The sequence below is a fragment of the Aspergillus viridinutans genome (genome assembly GCF_018404265.1).
Source record: "Aspergillus viridinutans IFM 47045 DNA, scaffold_2, whole genome shotgun sequence".
Lineage (NCBI taxonomy): Eukaryota > Fungi > Ascomycota > Eurotiomycetes > Eurotiales > Aspergillaceae > Aspergillus > Aspergillus viridinutans.
The window spans coordinates 1,341,357-1,358,016 of NW_025091218.1; the positions used below are offsets into that span (position 1 = coordinate 1,341,357).

Genomic DNA, 16,660 nt, shown 5'->3' on the forward strand with positions numbered 1-16,660 from the left:
AATGATGGTCATGAAGTGCTGGCAAAGCAGCAATACTTGTTGAAAGCTGCTTTGCTACACTACTTGAAGAACAAGGACATTCAGCTAGACACCCGGGCCCACGAGTTGGTGGACGACTATCCGAGGATGACGAGAGAATGATTAACAGCTGCTGTACGCCGTCCTGTCCCTGAGGCACGGTATTTGAGAATCCACTCATGAGACAACCCACGAGACCGCAGCCCTTGCTTGAGGAAGATAGATCCCCCGCTAGAGTCAAAGGCGGGAGAATATGGTCCCCGGCGCCTTTGAAAAGCCGGAGCCATTGGCTACAAAAGCCTGCCTGTCAGCGATGCATATAAAAAGGGCTTAATTGCCAATATCCACTGGGGCACATTGCTATGCCTGAGAGGAAGGCCACTGGCACAGCTCACAATGCAGCAAAAGATGATACCCCATTTCCTGATACAGGAATCTGCAGACACTGCTGGAAATTCAGAACCTGTGTCTCAGAACCTGTGGCTTCTGTGATTGAATCTGGTCAGACTGCGATGGTCCAGTCTCAGACTGAGTTTGTCGACCTCCTACGGAGAGTCTGTCCACGATTAACCAAAACGGCTTCCGTACTGACCCTGACGTGGGCTGGTACAACCGGATCAGCCACCAGCCCTGCTGTTGTTGCTGACACTTACCAGAGGTTACAGGAACTACGGAATTTCCTCACAGATGAGACTGAAGCCAATGTTGCATAGACGTCTAGCCATGTTCTCGAATCAGACCACAGCATTCCAATAAAAAGTCATTGTAACATAAAGTAATGAGCCAAATCCCTGGCGCTAGGATCAATCCCTGCTTTTGTGCGACACTTCTCGTGCGCGCTTCTGTCCTCCCTTCCGGCGTGATGGGTCATCTTGCTTTGGTCGTGTAGCTGCGCTGCCCAACTGCGGGAGCGGCTTCACCACATTATTGCATTCTATCCATCGCGAGATCGAGTGCTCCTGGAATAAGATCCAGGCCTTCTGTGATTCAGCCTGGCCGAGGCATTTTGCCACGGCAGACAGCAGCGTTTGTCAGAATCCGTGTGCGAATATCTTCCTATCCCCATCCTCCATAACATTGAGCAAGCTTGCGAGGACTGGCATGATGCCATTGGACGGACAGCCTGAAGTCATCTTCCTTGAGATGCACGGCCGTCCATGAGTAGTCAACCGGGAAACGCGCTTTGTCCGACATTTTGACCATATTCCTGTTGCTATATTAAGGCCAATGGCAAAGACTGGCTGGCCATCGAGGACGTCCTGGTTCAGCTCGTCTTTTGCGCGCAGAGGTCCGGTATTGACTCAGCGGCTGCAATAGCGGTGGCATGTTGGATAAACCATTCTTTGTACTCCTTGAGATTGTACAAGTCCGGTGGGAGTATCGAGTTAGGTGGCCAAAGCTTGGATATGCTACCCGTTCGAAGTCGTCTCCTGCGCCGGCCCCGAGGATGGTGTCTTGTCTTCGCGTGCGAGTTGATGGACGGCGTCCAGCAGGTCAGCTGCAGTAGCGCACTAATTTGTTGCCAGCATGCACTGCCCAGGCGACTGGTTTGAGTCGATAGTGTTCATTAGGAGAGGGCACTTGCCCGCCTGCTGAGGCCATCCTCGAAAGTAACAAGAGGCACGATCAGACGCAGGATATCTTGGAGATAACCTGCGGCACTTTCATAAAAATAAAGCGGAAATGAAGTGACAAAGTCTCTATGTACACTATCACTATCTATTCATCAATCATAAGAATGTACTCACCCGGCCTGCCAGGCTACGATGCAGGGCTGGGAGGCAGCTCGCCCGTGAACCAGTCACTCGGGCTCTTCCCCAGCTCAAACTCGAGCGTCCCTCCGTTTTCGAAGATGTCACCCCATGTCAGCCAGTTCTTCCGCCACTGTTCCCCATTGACTTTGAGACTCTGGACATAAATCTTGCTGTCACCGTTGCCGTCGCCCCCGGTGGCTGTGACGCGCAGCTTCTTCCCGCCACCTAAATCGATGGCCAAGGACTCAAACCACGGCGAGTGGATGAGGAAGGTCGTCTGCCCGGTGATCGGATACAGCCCGATCATGTTCCAGAGCAGCCATGTCTGCATTGCCCCTGCGTCGCTGTTACCAGGTAGCCCTGCGACGCCCGTGTTGAAGTACTTTTTGGCGACCTTGCGGGACTGCGCGACGGAGAGATCCTGTCGGCCGACGTAGTTGTATAGGTATGGGATATTGAACATGCTACGCCTGTCAGTAATCTTGTTGTCTTCAGAAGATGTAAACTCACGGCTCATTCGTAGGATCAAAGATCATCCCGCTGGACCCGCTCGCTCCCTCAGTGAACATGGTATTCAGCCGATCGACGACCGTCTTCTCGCCTCCCATCCGCTCAACCATCTCCTTCATATCATGCACGGTCGCCCACGAGTACGCCCACGAGCTCGCCTCGTAGTACGGATCCCCCCAGTACCCGCTATCAGCCAGGGGGTCCGTCTCAAGAAACCCGGACGTGTTACGCGGCACCACAAACCCGGAGAATCCGAGCGACGTCTGCTCCGGATTCCAGTGGTTGCGCCAGTTCCGCGAGCGGTTCAGATACTTCTCCGCGTCGGCGTGCTTCTCCAACCCCGATGCGACTTGGTACAGCCCAAAGTCATTGCAGGAGTACTCCACCGCGCGCGTCACGGCGCGGGTATACTTCGGCGTGATGTACCCCAGACTCAACCAGTCGGGGAGCGCGCCGCGGCCTTCCTTTGTTGACGAGTCCGGCGCCATGGGGTCTAGGGGGTCGTTGGGGGGCGCGACCTCGGCGTCTTTCACCATGGCTTTGTACCCGTCTGCCCAGTTGACCGCGCCGCGGACGCCCTTGACGTATGCGTCGGCGAGGATGTTGTCGGCGTTGGAGCCGCCCTGGGTGCGGCCGTTGTAGTTGGACGAGCGCGCGTCGGGCAGGTAGCCCTCGAAGCGCCAGATGTCGATCAGGGAGCGGATTTGCTCTTCGTAGGCTGTGGGTTGCAGGACTTGCATGAGGGCCGTGGAGCAGCGGAAGAGGTCCTGCATCGTCAGTTTGGCCTAGCATGAAGGGGAAAAGGGAAATACCCAGTATGTGAAGATATCCTGGTAATAGGGCTCTGAGGATGTCCAGCTAGGATTCTCGCCCGTCTGATTGGTAGGGATCAAGTGCATAAAGTACAGCGAGGTGTACAGCAGCTCGAGGCTGGTGGCGTTTGTGCTTGCGGTGGTCATCTTGGACAAGACGGTGGTGTTCCATTCAGCTTTGGTGGCTTCGACCACAGAGGTGAACTCTGTCCCGTGGGGGATCTCGTCCTGGACGTGCTTGCAGGCTTTCTGCGTGGAGATCCACGAGATCCCAACGCGAGACGTCACCACGGCGTCCTGGAAGGAGAAGAGTCCTCCGACTCGTGTCGATCCCGAGGTCGAGGACGCGAAGCCGCTCTCCTGCTTGACACTGCCCTTCGCATCCGTCCCAATATACGTCGCGTTGCTGACCGGCTCAGCATCAAAGTAACCACCTGCAACCATTAGCAAGCACACCCTAACCAAAATGCAGCACTAACAAAAGTAAATAGCCCAATCCGGAGACCGATTCCACCCATTATCATACACCCCATGGCCCTCATAATGCCCGTCCGGAAAGATCGTCAAGTTCCCACCCTTATACCCCTGGCTAAGCCCCTGTCCCCGGAACGACGGCAGAACATGCGACACATCCACAAGCACATTCCCCGTCGACTCAGCCGGGAACGTATACCGATACATGCCCGCCCGCGCGGTAGCAGCTAATTCAACTTCTACGCCGTCCGCCGTGCGCGCGCGGTAGTATCCGACCCCTGCCTTGTCGGCGCCCGCGCGCGCCACCGTCTTATTCGACAGCGGGTCGCGGACCTCGCCGACCAGCGGTAACTGCGCGACAGTCCCGTACTTGGGGGCCCCGCCTGTGCCTTGCTCGTGCATCATGCTGAAGCCGGAGAAGGCGCCGTTGGGCAGGTACCCCGAGTAGGCGTCTGTGCCGGGGTTGAGCAGGTCCGGGCCGAGCTTGACCATGCCAAAGGGGCGGGCGACGCCGGGGAAGTTGTTCCCGCCATTCTGGGTGCCCGTGCTGCGCTTGCGTTAGTATAGCGCATGAAACCTGAGACAGGGGCTTACAAGAGGTTAACGTGGGACGTCAGGTCTGTGGCTTGGATGACGGGATGCAACAAGGTTACGACTAGGAGGACGCTCAGGCACTGAATCGTCAGTAAGGCCGCCGCTATTGCGGAGAGAATGAGTGAGCGGAGACGAGGCCTGGCGGGGGGAGAGTCAGTATTGCTTTTCATGAATACGATGAAGGTATAGCCTTGCCTCTATGTCCGTCCGTTGGCGTCTCTGATATAAATCTAAGAACTGGTCTACGGCAAGCGAATGTGGATAGTCTACCACACGACCACGGGTTCTGAACATTTATACGAGCAAGACAAACGAGTGACTGGTTACACTGGCGGGGTAAACCGCTACAACTGCAAGCAATGAATGAATGAATGGACGGATGGCTGTACATCCAGAGAAGGGGTGTGTTAGTCGACCACTGGAGGCATGAGGACTCGACACATGCAACGATCACAGGCGAATAGACTAGAGGCGAGACTAGCAGAGTAGAGTGAGAAACAGCTGGTGGCTGCAGAAGGATTTTAGACTCCTTTAGTCTTCATCTTGTCCAGACTAGGAAGCAAGGGACCAACTTGAATTCTTGACTAGTATTTTGGCCATCAATATATGACCAATCACAATACACATTCCTGAATAGTGTCATCTGATCAATCCCAATATTTAACAACAGTACCCATACTTGACAAAGAATGCAGAAAATTTTTTCTTCAGGCATTATTATTATGATTATGATTACCCCTGAGTTCCTGACACATGGCCATGGTCAACCATGGATGCTTGAAAGTATCTGCCAATGCGGTCACAAGACCTGGATGGCACTAGGGAGGCAGCAAATAGACTAGACTAGGCACCAGAATTTACGGAGGCGTGCACCAAAAGTGTTGACCCACGCTAGTAAGCTTGGCTGTATCCGGCTGACGCAGCCCCCTAGTAATTTGTATGGTAACGCGTCTAAAGGGGAAAATCTTTGTTTACATTCTAGTATTCAACTCTTTGATACTATCCAAAGTCAATATTTTCATTAAATCTATTACTTACCATGCCTAAGAATGGCTATCATCCAGTCGAATTACGCATTCAGATTCTCAGGCTAGTAGCCTGGGGTATTGATATCAAGGAAATTACTAATAATCTAGAGGTTCCTCCTCAATCTATCCAGAAGATGATTCAACGCGCCAAAGACCATGGATTCAGCCCTGGAAGATGTGAACGCATTTGAATAGAATATGCTGAGGATGCTAAACAATCTGGCCGGCCTAGGGAGATAATACCTAAGAAGGAGAAAGCCATTATTAAATCTATATCTAAGGACCGCAATGGAAGGGAGAAATTATCTGAAATTCTAGCTTATAAGGCTGGTATATCACACTCCTCTGTTTTATGGATTCTTAAGTAAAATAGATTTATTATTATGAAGCCTTCCTAGAAGCCTAGACTAACTAAAGCTGCTAAGGCTAAATAACTTAAATTCTACCTGGATCACTAATACTAGACCCTTAACAATTAGAAGAATGTCATCTGGATAGATGAAACTGTGGTAGTTCTAGGCCACCAGCATGGATCTATATATGTATAGTGAACAGTTAAAGATTGATATAATTTAATATATATACAGAGGCGTTGGAAAGGTGCATCTAATTTCATGGTTTAGGTGTATTTCTCTTATGATAAAAAAGGCCCTATCTATATCTAGGAGCCTGAGACTTTATAACAGAAGAAGCAGGCTGAGATAGAAATTAAAGCCTTAAATTAGGAGCTTAAGCCTATCTACCACACTGAATAGGAGATAAATACTACTATGAACTGCCTTTATCTCCGCGGAATTAGGGGGCGTAAGCCTACGTGGAAGTAGAATGAGAAGAATAGTAAATATATTTAGAAGGTAATAAAAGGTAGAATAGATTAGTGGAGATATTAAAAGGTAAGTTCTCTCAGAGATTCTTCTAATCTTAGTAATTTATATACTAATCTAGAACCTCTCTCTACTAGAAAGTTCTGATTCTGAAGCTTATTCCTTTTGCAAAAGAATGCCAGAAAGATTAACCTAATACTATTATCCTTAAAGATAAGGCCCCAGCTCATATCCACCATAGTTAACAGTGTGTATATAATATCTATATGGTTTAATGGCTCCTAGATTGGCCAGGGAATTCACCTAATTTAAATGCTATTGAACCATGCTAGCCATTTCTAAAGAGACAGACCACCATACACAGAGCCCCTTGGGATAAGAAGACTGGCAAAGCTATCTAGATAAAGGCATGGAATGAGCTTCCTTAGGAGAAGATTCAGTAATGGATTTAACACCTTATTCACCATATCCAGGAGGTTATCAAGCTACAAGGAGGGAATGAATACTAAGAGGGGCAAGATAGGCCTAAGTATAATTAGTCAGGAAGGCGGCTTAAGGGACAGCTATCTAGATGTTAAGATCTAGACCTAGACTGGGAAGACATCTGAATAGCTTCATATCACTATTATGGACAGATTCATTTGAATATTTTTCCTTCTAGACATGTTGCCATACAAATTACTAGGGGGCTGCGTCAGCAGGATACAGCCAAGCTTACTAGCGTGGGTCAACACTTTTGGTGCACGCCTCCGTACAACCAGAACAAATGATCCGCCCACATGGTCCAGGGTCCACTCCATGTGATTGCCTGATAGACTGATGAGGCTATGAAAGCGACCGCAAATATCAGCTCGCCGGGCTAGCTCAATCGGTAGAGCGTGAGACTCTTAATCTCAAGGTTGCGGGTTCGACCCCCGCGTTCGGCTTTTTTTTTTTTTTTTTTTTTTTTTAATTCCTCATACGGGTCTTTTCGATGCCTGTCCGGGATTATTTATTTCTTTTATTATTAGCTTTTTGTATTTTTTGATTATAATTGATACAGTAATACTGTTGATGATGCCTTGGCAATCCTGCCCTAACACTGACGATGAAATCAGCGGATCAAGCAAAGGCATGCCAAAGTTGTATGTATAACAAGTCGGAGTCAATGCTTACACAGCTCTATCTATCTATCTATGCTGCACCTGTCGATTCCTCGATCATCCGCTGAATCGTCATCCTCTCTCCACTCTCCTCCACCAACCCCCGAAAAACACCATTCTCAATCATCACCAGCTCCCCCGGTGGCCCCATCTCCACCACCCTGCCCCCATCCAGAACAATAATCCTATCAAAATCCGCAATCGTCGACAGTCGATGCGCAATAACCAGCAACGTACACCCACGAATCACCTGCCGCAGCGTCCGCTGGATCCGAATATCCGACTCCATATCGATCGACGCCGTCGCCTCGTCCATGATCAGGATCTTCGGCCGCGAGACCAGCGCACGCGCAAGACACAGTAACTGCTTCTGGCCCTGCGAGAGGTTCCGTCCTCCTTCTACGATAGACGCATCGAGAGAGAATACCCCGTTGGACAGGCCTTCACTCGTGTTCTCTCCTTCAGGATCTCGGTCAGCCGGGAGCAGCCCAACTTCGGTAAGCGCATCTCGCAACTCGCTATCATCATGCTGCGCAAACGGATCCAGGACTTCGCGCACCGTGCCGGCGAACACAACCGGGTCCTGCGGGATGATGCCTACCCGCGAGCGCAGATCGTGTAGTCTCACCTGCGCGATATCGATCCCGTCGATGTGGATGGACCCGGACCGCGCGTCCAGGCAGCGGAGGAGCGCCAGCGCGAGCGAGGATTTGCCTGCGCCTGTCCGGCCCACGATGCCGACTCGCTCGCCCGGGCGCAGGCTGAAGGTGAGGTCCTGCAGGACAGGTGGGAGGTCTGGCCCGTAGCTCACGCTGAGATCGCTAACCTCGATCTCGCCGTTGTGGGGCCAGTATACTGGCACGGGGATGCCGGACTGGGGCTCCTGGTCGAGCTGCGTGTACTCTACTATGCGCTCGGCGGCGTTGGCGTCGAGTTCGAGTTTGGCGTACTGCGAGAGGAGCCAGGAGATGTGGTCTGACAGTTCGAGGGCGAAGCTGAGTGCGAATCCTGCGAGGGGGGCGTCTAGGGTGCGGATGGTGACGAAGGTGATTGTCACGGAGGCGACGAACTAGACCGTTAGCCTGGGTGACGATGAATATATGGTGAAAGGGGAGGTACAATTGCCCCGACCATGCTCATCCAAAACGCCATCCAGCAGGAGAATAGCCGCTTGTGCCAGAGAGCCTGGCAGTGTATATCAATCAGATCGTACATTCGCGTGAGGTAGGCATTTTCTCTCCCGAATGCACGGATGGTAGGTAGCCCGGTGAGCAGAGAGCCGACCAGCTCGAAGATGGGCGATCTCGCGGTACTTTCTAGTCGTTTTGCCTCGCGGGCACCGGTGACATAAAAGTAAGCGACCGCCCATGACGCCAAGAGAGTCAGCAGGCCAAGTCCCACGATAAGAGGAGAAGTTACCGAGGCCGCGACGATGACGCCGAGGATCATGATGCCGCTGTGCAGGAGGTACGAGAGATCCAGAGCAAGATCGGAGTCTAAGGTGCCGAAATCTGAAGTGAACCGGTTCAGGATCTGACCAACCGGTGTCATATCCAGGAAACGGAGGGGGGCCCTGAGGATGGTCTCGGCGAACTGTTCGAACATCACCTTGGAAGCTATAATGGAGCCACGGAGGATGATCTGGGTACGGATGATGTCCAGGATCCACGAGGCGAATGCCAAGCCGAAGTAAATTGAGCTATAGTAGACAAGGCGATGGTCCAAATGCAGTCCACCAGTCCTGAAATTGGCCGAGAGGGCGTCTAGACGATCACCGGGCTGTGTGAGAATCGACCGCGGAGGACTTTCATTGTATGCTCTGGTCCAAATGGAAACCCAGTAAGGAGCTGCCAGGTTCAGTATCAGTGTCAAGACGCAAAGGACGATGACGAGAATCCAGCGAGAGTAGCCCCCGGAAGCTTTCATATAAGCCTTGTATACCTCTGCCCTGACAACCCCACGCTCTCGCTTCTCTTCCTCGTAGTACTTTTTGGGCTGGCTGTCTGACCGCAGAGTAGCATTTGTTCGCTGACCAGGATTAGGTGGCTTAGGTTTGCTATCCCGTGGGTCTGACGTGCCGTCATCAAGTCTTTGCTCGGAAGTTCCGTCCTGGACGAGACTGGATGGATGCCCTACTTGCACAACGTTGCCATTCTCCAGCCTCACCAGGTACGCAGCCCCTCCGAGACACAGCCGAACATGGTGCGTGGCCAGGACTCTAGTTCTCCCTTGCGCAAGAGCCCCAGACAAAGCATTGTCGTACAGATGCCGACCAACATTGGAATCAACCGCACTAAAGATATCGTCCAAGACGAGAATACCAGCGCGACTATATAGCGCCCTCGCCAACGCCAGACGCCACTTCTGCCCACCGCTCAGATTGATCCCATTAGCGCCGATATCCGTTCTATCGCCGTCAGGAAACGATTGCAGATCGTGCGAGAGCGCGCACGCGTGGATGACCTTTTCATATCGCTCTGCGTCAAAAGGCAGCCCGAACAAGATGGCATCACGTACTGTCGCGTTCTCAATCCACGGATCTTGGGAAACATATGCGACCAGACCATCTACTATCCAGTTTTCCTCGCCAGCTGGCGGCTTGGCGGCTGAAGCGCGAGGGACAATCGCAGTCCCCTTCACGATGTCTGCTTCGCCGATGAGTGCTTGAAGAAGTAGTGACTTGCCCGCACCGCTCCGTCCTGAGATGATGGTGAGTTCCTGCGGAGGGAAGTCAAGATTGAGACCCTTCAGCTGGAACTGCCCTGCTGCATCTTCTGACGCAACTGCCGGCCATGCAATGGTCGCGTCGCGAAGGGAGATAGCCTCCCCTGCCACTCTCTTGTCCTCGTGTTCTGCCAGACCCAAAAAGCCTTCGATTCGCCGAAGGCTGACCGAGGCATCTAGTAGATCCGTGAAGATCTCTGGAAACATGCTGAGCACGCTTTGTAAATTTTCAAAGAGCGACAAGGCGGTAAACGCAACCGAGACGGCAATGGAGCCATTCACGTAGATATGTGTCGCGATTGAGAGACAGCTCATGCACAGCGGACCCAGCGTCCAGATGGCCAATAGGCAGACGTCAAGCTGGAAAACAGTGTATTGGTTACGCAGCTCCTTTTCGCGCAACCCCAGGATCTTGTGGTACCATTGGGTTTCCAGCGCGCTGAACTTGATCTGCCGCATGCCGCGCATCAAGACCGTAAGAGTCGCGGATTTATCGTCCCGGCGGTCCATGAGGGCTTGTTCCTGTTCACTGTACCGGTTCGTTAAATAGTAGTAGAAAGGTATCAGAAGGACGGGAATCGCGCAGCCGGCCACCATGGGTTTCCATCCCATCAGGTACAAGAGGAAGATAATCGCGATGCCGAGCTCAAGTATGCAGTCGAGGAGCAGATGACTGTAGGCGACGAATTCGGAGACTCTTTCCACGTCTACTCCGAGGAGATTGAGAACCGAGTGTTTTGTTCTGGGTGGCTGATCGTCATCATCATCGTCGCTCGCATCATCATCATCATTCTCGCTATCGCCGGTGGATATCACTACATCCTTCAAGCTCATGGCTTTCTTGGAAATGACTGCGAGCAGTTGTTCATTAATCGGCAGAGAGAGCTTCATATCAGCTACAAAGTCTCTCAGGGATATGGACCACGATGTGACCACCATGGACAGCCCAAGGCCCAAGGCAGCCAACCATAGTTGCAACTGGTTGCTGGCACCTGCATCACGGTCCTCAAAGAGGCGAAGGATGGTAAGGAGGAGAAAGTGAGGGAGGAAATTGACAGCATTGGCGAAGAGTTGTAGGATCACCTGCAAAACTATCTCTGACCAGTATAGCTTAAGCCACCTCCTCCATCGCGCCGAGGTTGAGCTGACTGCAAAGAAGGAGTCGGAGAGCGTCTTTGCACGCACTTCGTCTCCAACGAGCGGGAGGTCGTCAATATTGAGCCTTGTATTCTTCGCCGCGATGGCCAGGGTTTTGTACGCCCAGGAGAAGGTGTATCGGTTTAGAAATGAGACCGATTTCTGCGAATCAACTGGACGGCCGTGGCGGTAGAGTGTAGGTCCTCTTGGAAATGCGAGGTTCACGAAGAGAAGAATGAGAGCGGCGACCATTTGAACAATGCTCAATGCATCAGGGGAAGTTAATTTGAAGTCAGGTTTGCTGCGCAACGACGAAGCATACGGCCAGGCTACACTGATGGCTATGGCCAAACTAGCCAAGGCGCTGTAGTAGCCTAGGCGATATCTGGCTTCTGGATTCCGACGGCTTATGAGGACTAATTCTTGCACTAGAATCATGATCTGCGAACATCGTCATCTCTAGAGCTCAAAAGCGCTCAGGAGCGTGCCTCTTACCCACGTGGCAAAATGAAGGACCCTTGAGGCAAGCACTGGTTGTATGCTAAAGCATGACCAGAGTGCCACGATGGTAGCTGCTGCTGCCACCACAACAAGGGTCACGCGTTGCCAGACTGATCGTGGCGACTTGGCACTGGGAATAGACTCATTGTCGTTGCTCGACCCGAGTAATCTGTATTGTTTCTTGCCTCCACAGTCACTGACAAGCTGACGGGCATGAGGGGTCGATAGGAGCACGATCGCTGACGCCCCTATGTAGGGAATGGCGAGGGTCGACAGAGACATTGACGTGAGACAGACGATTCATTGCTTTGCAGAATTTGTAGAAGAAAAAGGACCAAGTCTAGAAATAAATATGAATCAAGTGTTTTCTAGAGATCTCACTGATGAGTCAAGATCTGATCTGACAACTCCAGGCATCAGGATTACTGTCGGGATGAGATTGTCGGGCACCGCATTAGTACAGCGCTCCTTCGTCTCGGAGCCCGCGGTGAGTAAAATTGGACTTGCATGCTTTGAAATTCCAATGAAGATGTGAGCAGATAATAGTTGGCGACATATCGGCGCTGACGTGCTGGTTGTGTGTAGCCAGACGTAGGTCACAGGTCCGGATAGCTGCAGACGACAACCCTTTTTGACGCTTGTTTGATATTTTTGTGGCGTCCCAGCTAAAGGATTTAAGCTCAAGGAATTCAAAATAAGGATATTGGTTTAGCTTGTGTCTAGTTTAGATAACTAGGAGAAGCCTTGCAGTCGTATAACTCGTATTACGCTGATGTCTGATGAACCGTGAGATTAAGCTTAGGCGGAGGTACTCTTTTTAGGACATCTGGAATCTTCCACTGCCAACTTAACTGCTCAGGTGCCAATGAAGAAGACATCTCTGGTTGATCTACACGCCGTAAGTGGCTGACCATACAGACCTTATTTTCGAAATGTCCAGAAAGCCGCTCATATTATTAATGAAGTCGAATACGAGGCAATTTGTCAGCATCGGTCAACCTCCGTTCAGAGTATACGTATCTTATACTCCGTAGACAGCAGACTATAAAGATACCCTCCTGACAAAGGCTTCTCTTAACCAGAAGGCAAAAGCGCATTAGTCTCATTAGTTTCATTAGCTATCTGGTAACATGTCTCCTATCCAGAACGTCACTGTTCTCGGGGTACCGTCCACCTTCCCCCCGTAGCATATATTTCCATCGCGACCATACTAACGAATATACTGCCAGGCATCCGGAGCCGTCGGGACCCTCCTGGTCGACGCTCTGCTCGCCTCGAATTTCACCGTCTCCGTGGTCCTCCGTCCCTCATCCAAGGCTACTTTCCCGGCGTCTGTGGCCGTCCACCGCGCCAACTATGACGACCTCGCGGTCCTCACCGCCGCCTTCCAGGGCCAGGACGCCATCATCTCGGCCGTGGGAACCTTCGACGCTGCCATCCAGCGCACGGCCATCGACGCTGCAGCCGCCGTGCCCAGCGTAAGACGGTTCATCCCAAGCGAGTACGGAGGCGACACGTCGCAGCCGGGGCCGGTCAGCTTTGCCCGATTCCCGCAGGCCAAGCGCGAGATTGTCGAGTACCTGGATTCCAAGGAGGGGATAACCTGGACGGCGATTTGCACGGGGTCGTTCATCAATTGGGTATGTCTTCCTGTCCCTGCATGGAAACCGACGCTGATGCTGACAACTGATGCAGCTACTTGAGTTGGAAAACGCGGCAATGGGCTGGGATCTGTCTGCGCGCAAAGTCAGCATTTTCGATTCTGGCAATCGGCCGTTTGTCTTGAGTACGCTTGGGCAGGTGACGAGGGCGATCATCTCCGTCCTTCAGCATGAGGAGGAGACGAGGAACGCGTATGTGTATGTGAAGTCGTTTGAGGTGACGCAGAATCAGCTCCTGGAGTTGATTGAGCGGTTGTCCGGGACGAAGTTCGAGGTGAAGCATTTGACTACGGAAGAGATTGCGCAGCGGGGAGTGGATCATCTAGAGGGGGGAGACTATGAGCATGGATATCCGGAGGTGGTGACGGCGGTGGCATATGGGCCATGGGGGTTCTTGGGGTTTGGAGAGCAAGCAGAAAAGTGGAATAGTGTCCTGGGTCTTCCGAAGGAGGACCTCGAGGAGACTGTCAGGGATGTGCTGAGGAAGAAGGGATTACTGGAGTGATAAATGATCTTTAGTGCTAGGATTCTATTATGGCTTCGTCTACTACCACTTAATATAATACATTCAATATTAGTTTAAGTACCCAATGAAGGAAGTATCTGTCGTTATGAGTGGTGGAAATGTTCACTATTGAACGTGTCTCACCTATGACCGGTAAAGGAAAACGATATAGGCCAATGGGGTGATGCTTGAGAATTCAGGGTTCAGGTTGACTTGTAGTATCCAATCATAATAGTATAATAAATGCATCTGTAGATCGTTGAGTCCACACTGCTATAGCATTACCCTGCATTCAGGCCCGCTGCGAATAACAGAAGCGTAACCAGAATATCCGACGAATAGGGATATTACCATGCCATAAAATGAAGCTTAAACTGCAGATCTTATTGTACTCTAATAAAACCACCTATCACTCTGCAGATTTCCATCCTGAAGAAGCGGGAGGAAGTCTTTTGGCTAATAATCCTCGTATCACTCCTGATGAATTAGGCTATTACCAGGACGACAGGACTATAAATACACATTTTTCCTGCAGGACCCTGAACCCTAAGATGGTCAGAGGAACATTCAACCGTTCTTGTGATGTTGTGCTTCATTGCTAGTCTTCTCTTAGGGCTTGGGTTAACAGCCCAAGCCCAATAGACATTCACCAATCCTGTCATATATGAAGACTTCCCTGACAACGACATCTTCCTTGGTCCTGATGGAAAGACATTCTACTGGTCCAGCTCCAATTTCCACTACTCCCCCGGTGCACCAATCCTCCAGTCTACAGACCTTGTGAACTGGGAGCTGATCGGCCATTCCGTGCCGACGCTGGACTTTGGATCCAACTACAACATGGAAAACGGCCAGACGGCCTACAACGGCGGAACCTGGGCCTCTACCTTACGCCATCGCAAGAGCAACAACAAATGGTACTGGATCGGCTGCGTCAATTTCTGGACTACGTACGTCTACACAGCCCCGGACGTCAAGGGCCCCTGGCAGCAATCCGCTAGCTTCCAACCCTGCTTCTACGACTGCGGGCTCTTGATCGACGACGACGACACAATGTACGTGGCCTACGGAAGCAATAACGTTTCCGTGGCCCAACTCGCTCCGGATGGGTTGAGCGTTGTCAAGACGCAGCAAGTATTCAGCTACCCGTCCGAGTGCCCCGGGGGGATCGAGGGGAACCGCATGTACAAGATCAACGGCTTGTACTACATCCTCGACGACTGTCCCGCGAACGGAATCACCGAGGTCTGGAAGGCCTCCAGCCCGTTCGGGCCCTACCAGCGGAAGATCCTCAGCAACAACACCCCCTCTCCCGTTCCTGGCTCCGGCGCACCAGTCCAAGGAAGTCTCATCGAGACGCCCAACGGGCAGTGGTACTTTATGTCCTTTGCGTGGGTTTATCCCCTCGGCCGACTGACCGTTCTTGCCCCTGTGACCTGGGGGTCCGATGGCTTCCCCAGCCTCCAGACAGTGAACAACGCCTGGGGCCAATCCTACCCATACCCTCTTCCCAAGAATAATAGTGTGCCGTCGTGGATCGGCGGCGATCAGTTCTGGGGTAGCTCGCTGGGCCCAATGTGGGAGTGGAACCACAACCCCGACACGACCAAATTCTCCTTCAACTCTCCTGGCCTGACGCTGCAGACCGCAACCGTCACCAACGACCTGTACCATGCGCGAAACACCCTCACACATCGACCCCACGGCCAGTTCCCCGTTGGAACAGTCCTGCTGGACTTCACCAACATGGCCGACGGCGACCAATGCGGGCTGGCCGTCTTCAAGGACCAAAGCGCCTGGATTGGAGTCGTCCGCAGCGGTAACAGCTACACCGTGACTGCCGTCCAAGGGCTCACACAGGATGCTAGCATTGACTGGGCCACGACCAGTACCGGGACCGTGGTTGGGAGTGCGCCTATTTCAACGCGCCAGGTCTACCTCCAGATTCGGATGGATGCGCGTGCGGACGGTCCGAAGCAGTTGACGTTCTATTATAGCACTGACGGGAGCACGTACTCCCAGCTTGGTGGTGCCTTTACTTCTAATACCGGCTGGCAATACTTTATGGGGTATCGCTTTGCGATATTCAACTTTGCTACCAAGGCTTTGGGGGGTTCGGTTAAGGTCCTTGGTTTTACGAGTTGGACCAGTGGGAATTAGCTGTAGCGTTTCGTCTGCTATTCTACGAGATATCAGGGTGCCTGTCTTTTTGAAAAGGTCAATGTTGATCGCTCCTGATGGCTCAGTTGCCGGCTATATGAACTTACTAGCTTAGGATTGATTACCTGAGATGTAAGCATGAATTTATCATACTCCTAACGTCAGACGAAATGCGTAGCTGGCAATCCAAGTCATGCTTCCGCTCGCTTCTTCTATAACCCATATAGCTAGCTGTTAGCAGCGTGGTGCAGACAAACAACACGCTCGAGTAGACGGTAACCCATAGCGCCTGTTGCGGGTCTCTTTTGTGATCGGAAGGACTTTCGCATACTGCCTCGACTATGCGGTTACTCTGCACATCCCGACCAGTACAAAGCAATGGCTGTCCCGGTTCAGCCCATTCCCGGCGGCCTAATGTTTATCAGATTCTCCTTCCCTAAAGAATCACCTGGCTGGCTGGCGAGCAAGTGTAGCTATGAGGAAGCCGTCCAGTCTCTAGCTTACATCCAAAACACCCTGCGAACCACGCGGACGTACAGAAAGAGACGGCTGAGATCAGAACGTCCGTTAAAGACGAGATGGCAGCCACTAAGGAGCCAACCTGGAAAGAATTCCTGCAGAAGATAGCTGGAATGGCTTTCTCTTCGCAGTTGTTCTCATGTTCTGGTAGTTCGGCGGCACAAATTCAATTGGTTACTATGCTCCTCACATATTTCAGATGATCTGCCTGAGTGCGACAAGTTCATCCCTCTTTGCTTCGGCGTCTATGAACAGTCAAGATTGTCACCACGGCGACTTTCTTGCTCATCGGGATCG

General features: G+C 51.9%; 3 protein-coding genes and 1 non-coding gene across 4 annotated transcripts; 2 read left to right on the forward strand and 2 right to left on the reverse strand.

Moving 5' to 3' along the window:
* Window positions 1–1,779: 1,779 nt before the first annotated feature.
* Aspvir_004052 (alpha-1,2-mannosidase family protein) lies at window positions 1,780–4,332 on the reverse strand (the record flags this gene model as incomplete). Its single annotated transcript, XM_043267290.1, has 5 exons — window positions 1,780–2,236; window positions 2,283–3,049; window positions 3,095–3,528; window positions 3,574–4,115; window positions 4,163–4,332. 5 exons carry the CDS (start codon window positions 4,330–4,332, stop codon window positions 1,780–1,782), a joined length of 2,370 nt encoding a protein of 789 aa, XP_043123225.1.
* Window positions 4,333–6,867: 2,535 nt separating this feature from the next.
* On the forward strand, window positions 6,868–6,940 carry Aspvir_004053. Its single transcript has one exon. It is a non-coding gene; the product is annotated as a tRNA-Lys (tRNA).
* A 247-nt stretch (window positions 6,941–7,187) lies between these two features.
* On the reverse strand, window positions 7,188–11,800 carry Aspvir_004054 (putative ABC transporter; the record flags this gene model as incomplete). The annotated part of the gene is made up of 3 exons (XM_043267291.1): window positions 7,188–8,225; window positions 8,276–11,458; window positions 11,513–11,800. The coding sequence occupies 3 exons, from the start codon at window positions 11,798–11,800 to the stop codon at window positions 7,188–7,190; spliced, it is 4,509 nt and encodes a 1,502-aa protein (XP_043123226.1).
* Window positions 11,801–12,648: 848 nt separating this feature from the next.
* On the forward strand, window positions 12,649–15,844 carry Aspvir_004055 (uncharacterized protein; the record flags this gene model as incomplete). Its single annotated transcript, XM_043267292.1, has 4 exons — window positions 12,649–12,681; window positions 12,748–13,158; window positions 13,214–13,645; window positions 14,327–15,844. The coding sequence occupies 4 exons, from the start codon at window positions 12,649–12,651 to the stop codon at window positions 15,842–15,844; spliced, it is 2,394 nt and encodes a 797-aa protein (XP_043123227.1).
* Between the last annotated feature and the right edge of the window lie 816 nt (window positions 15,845–16,660).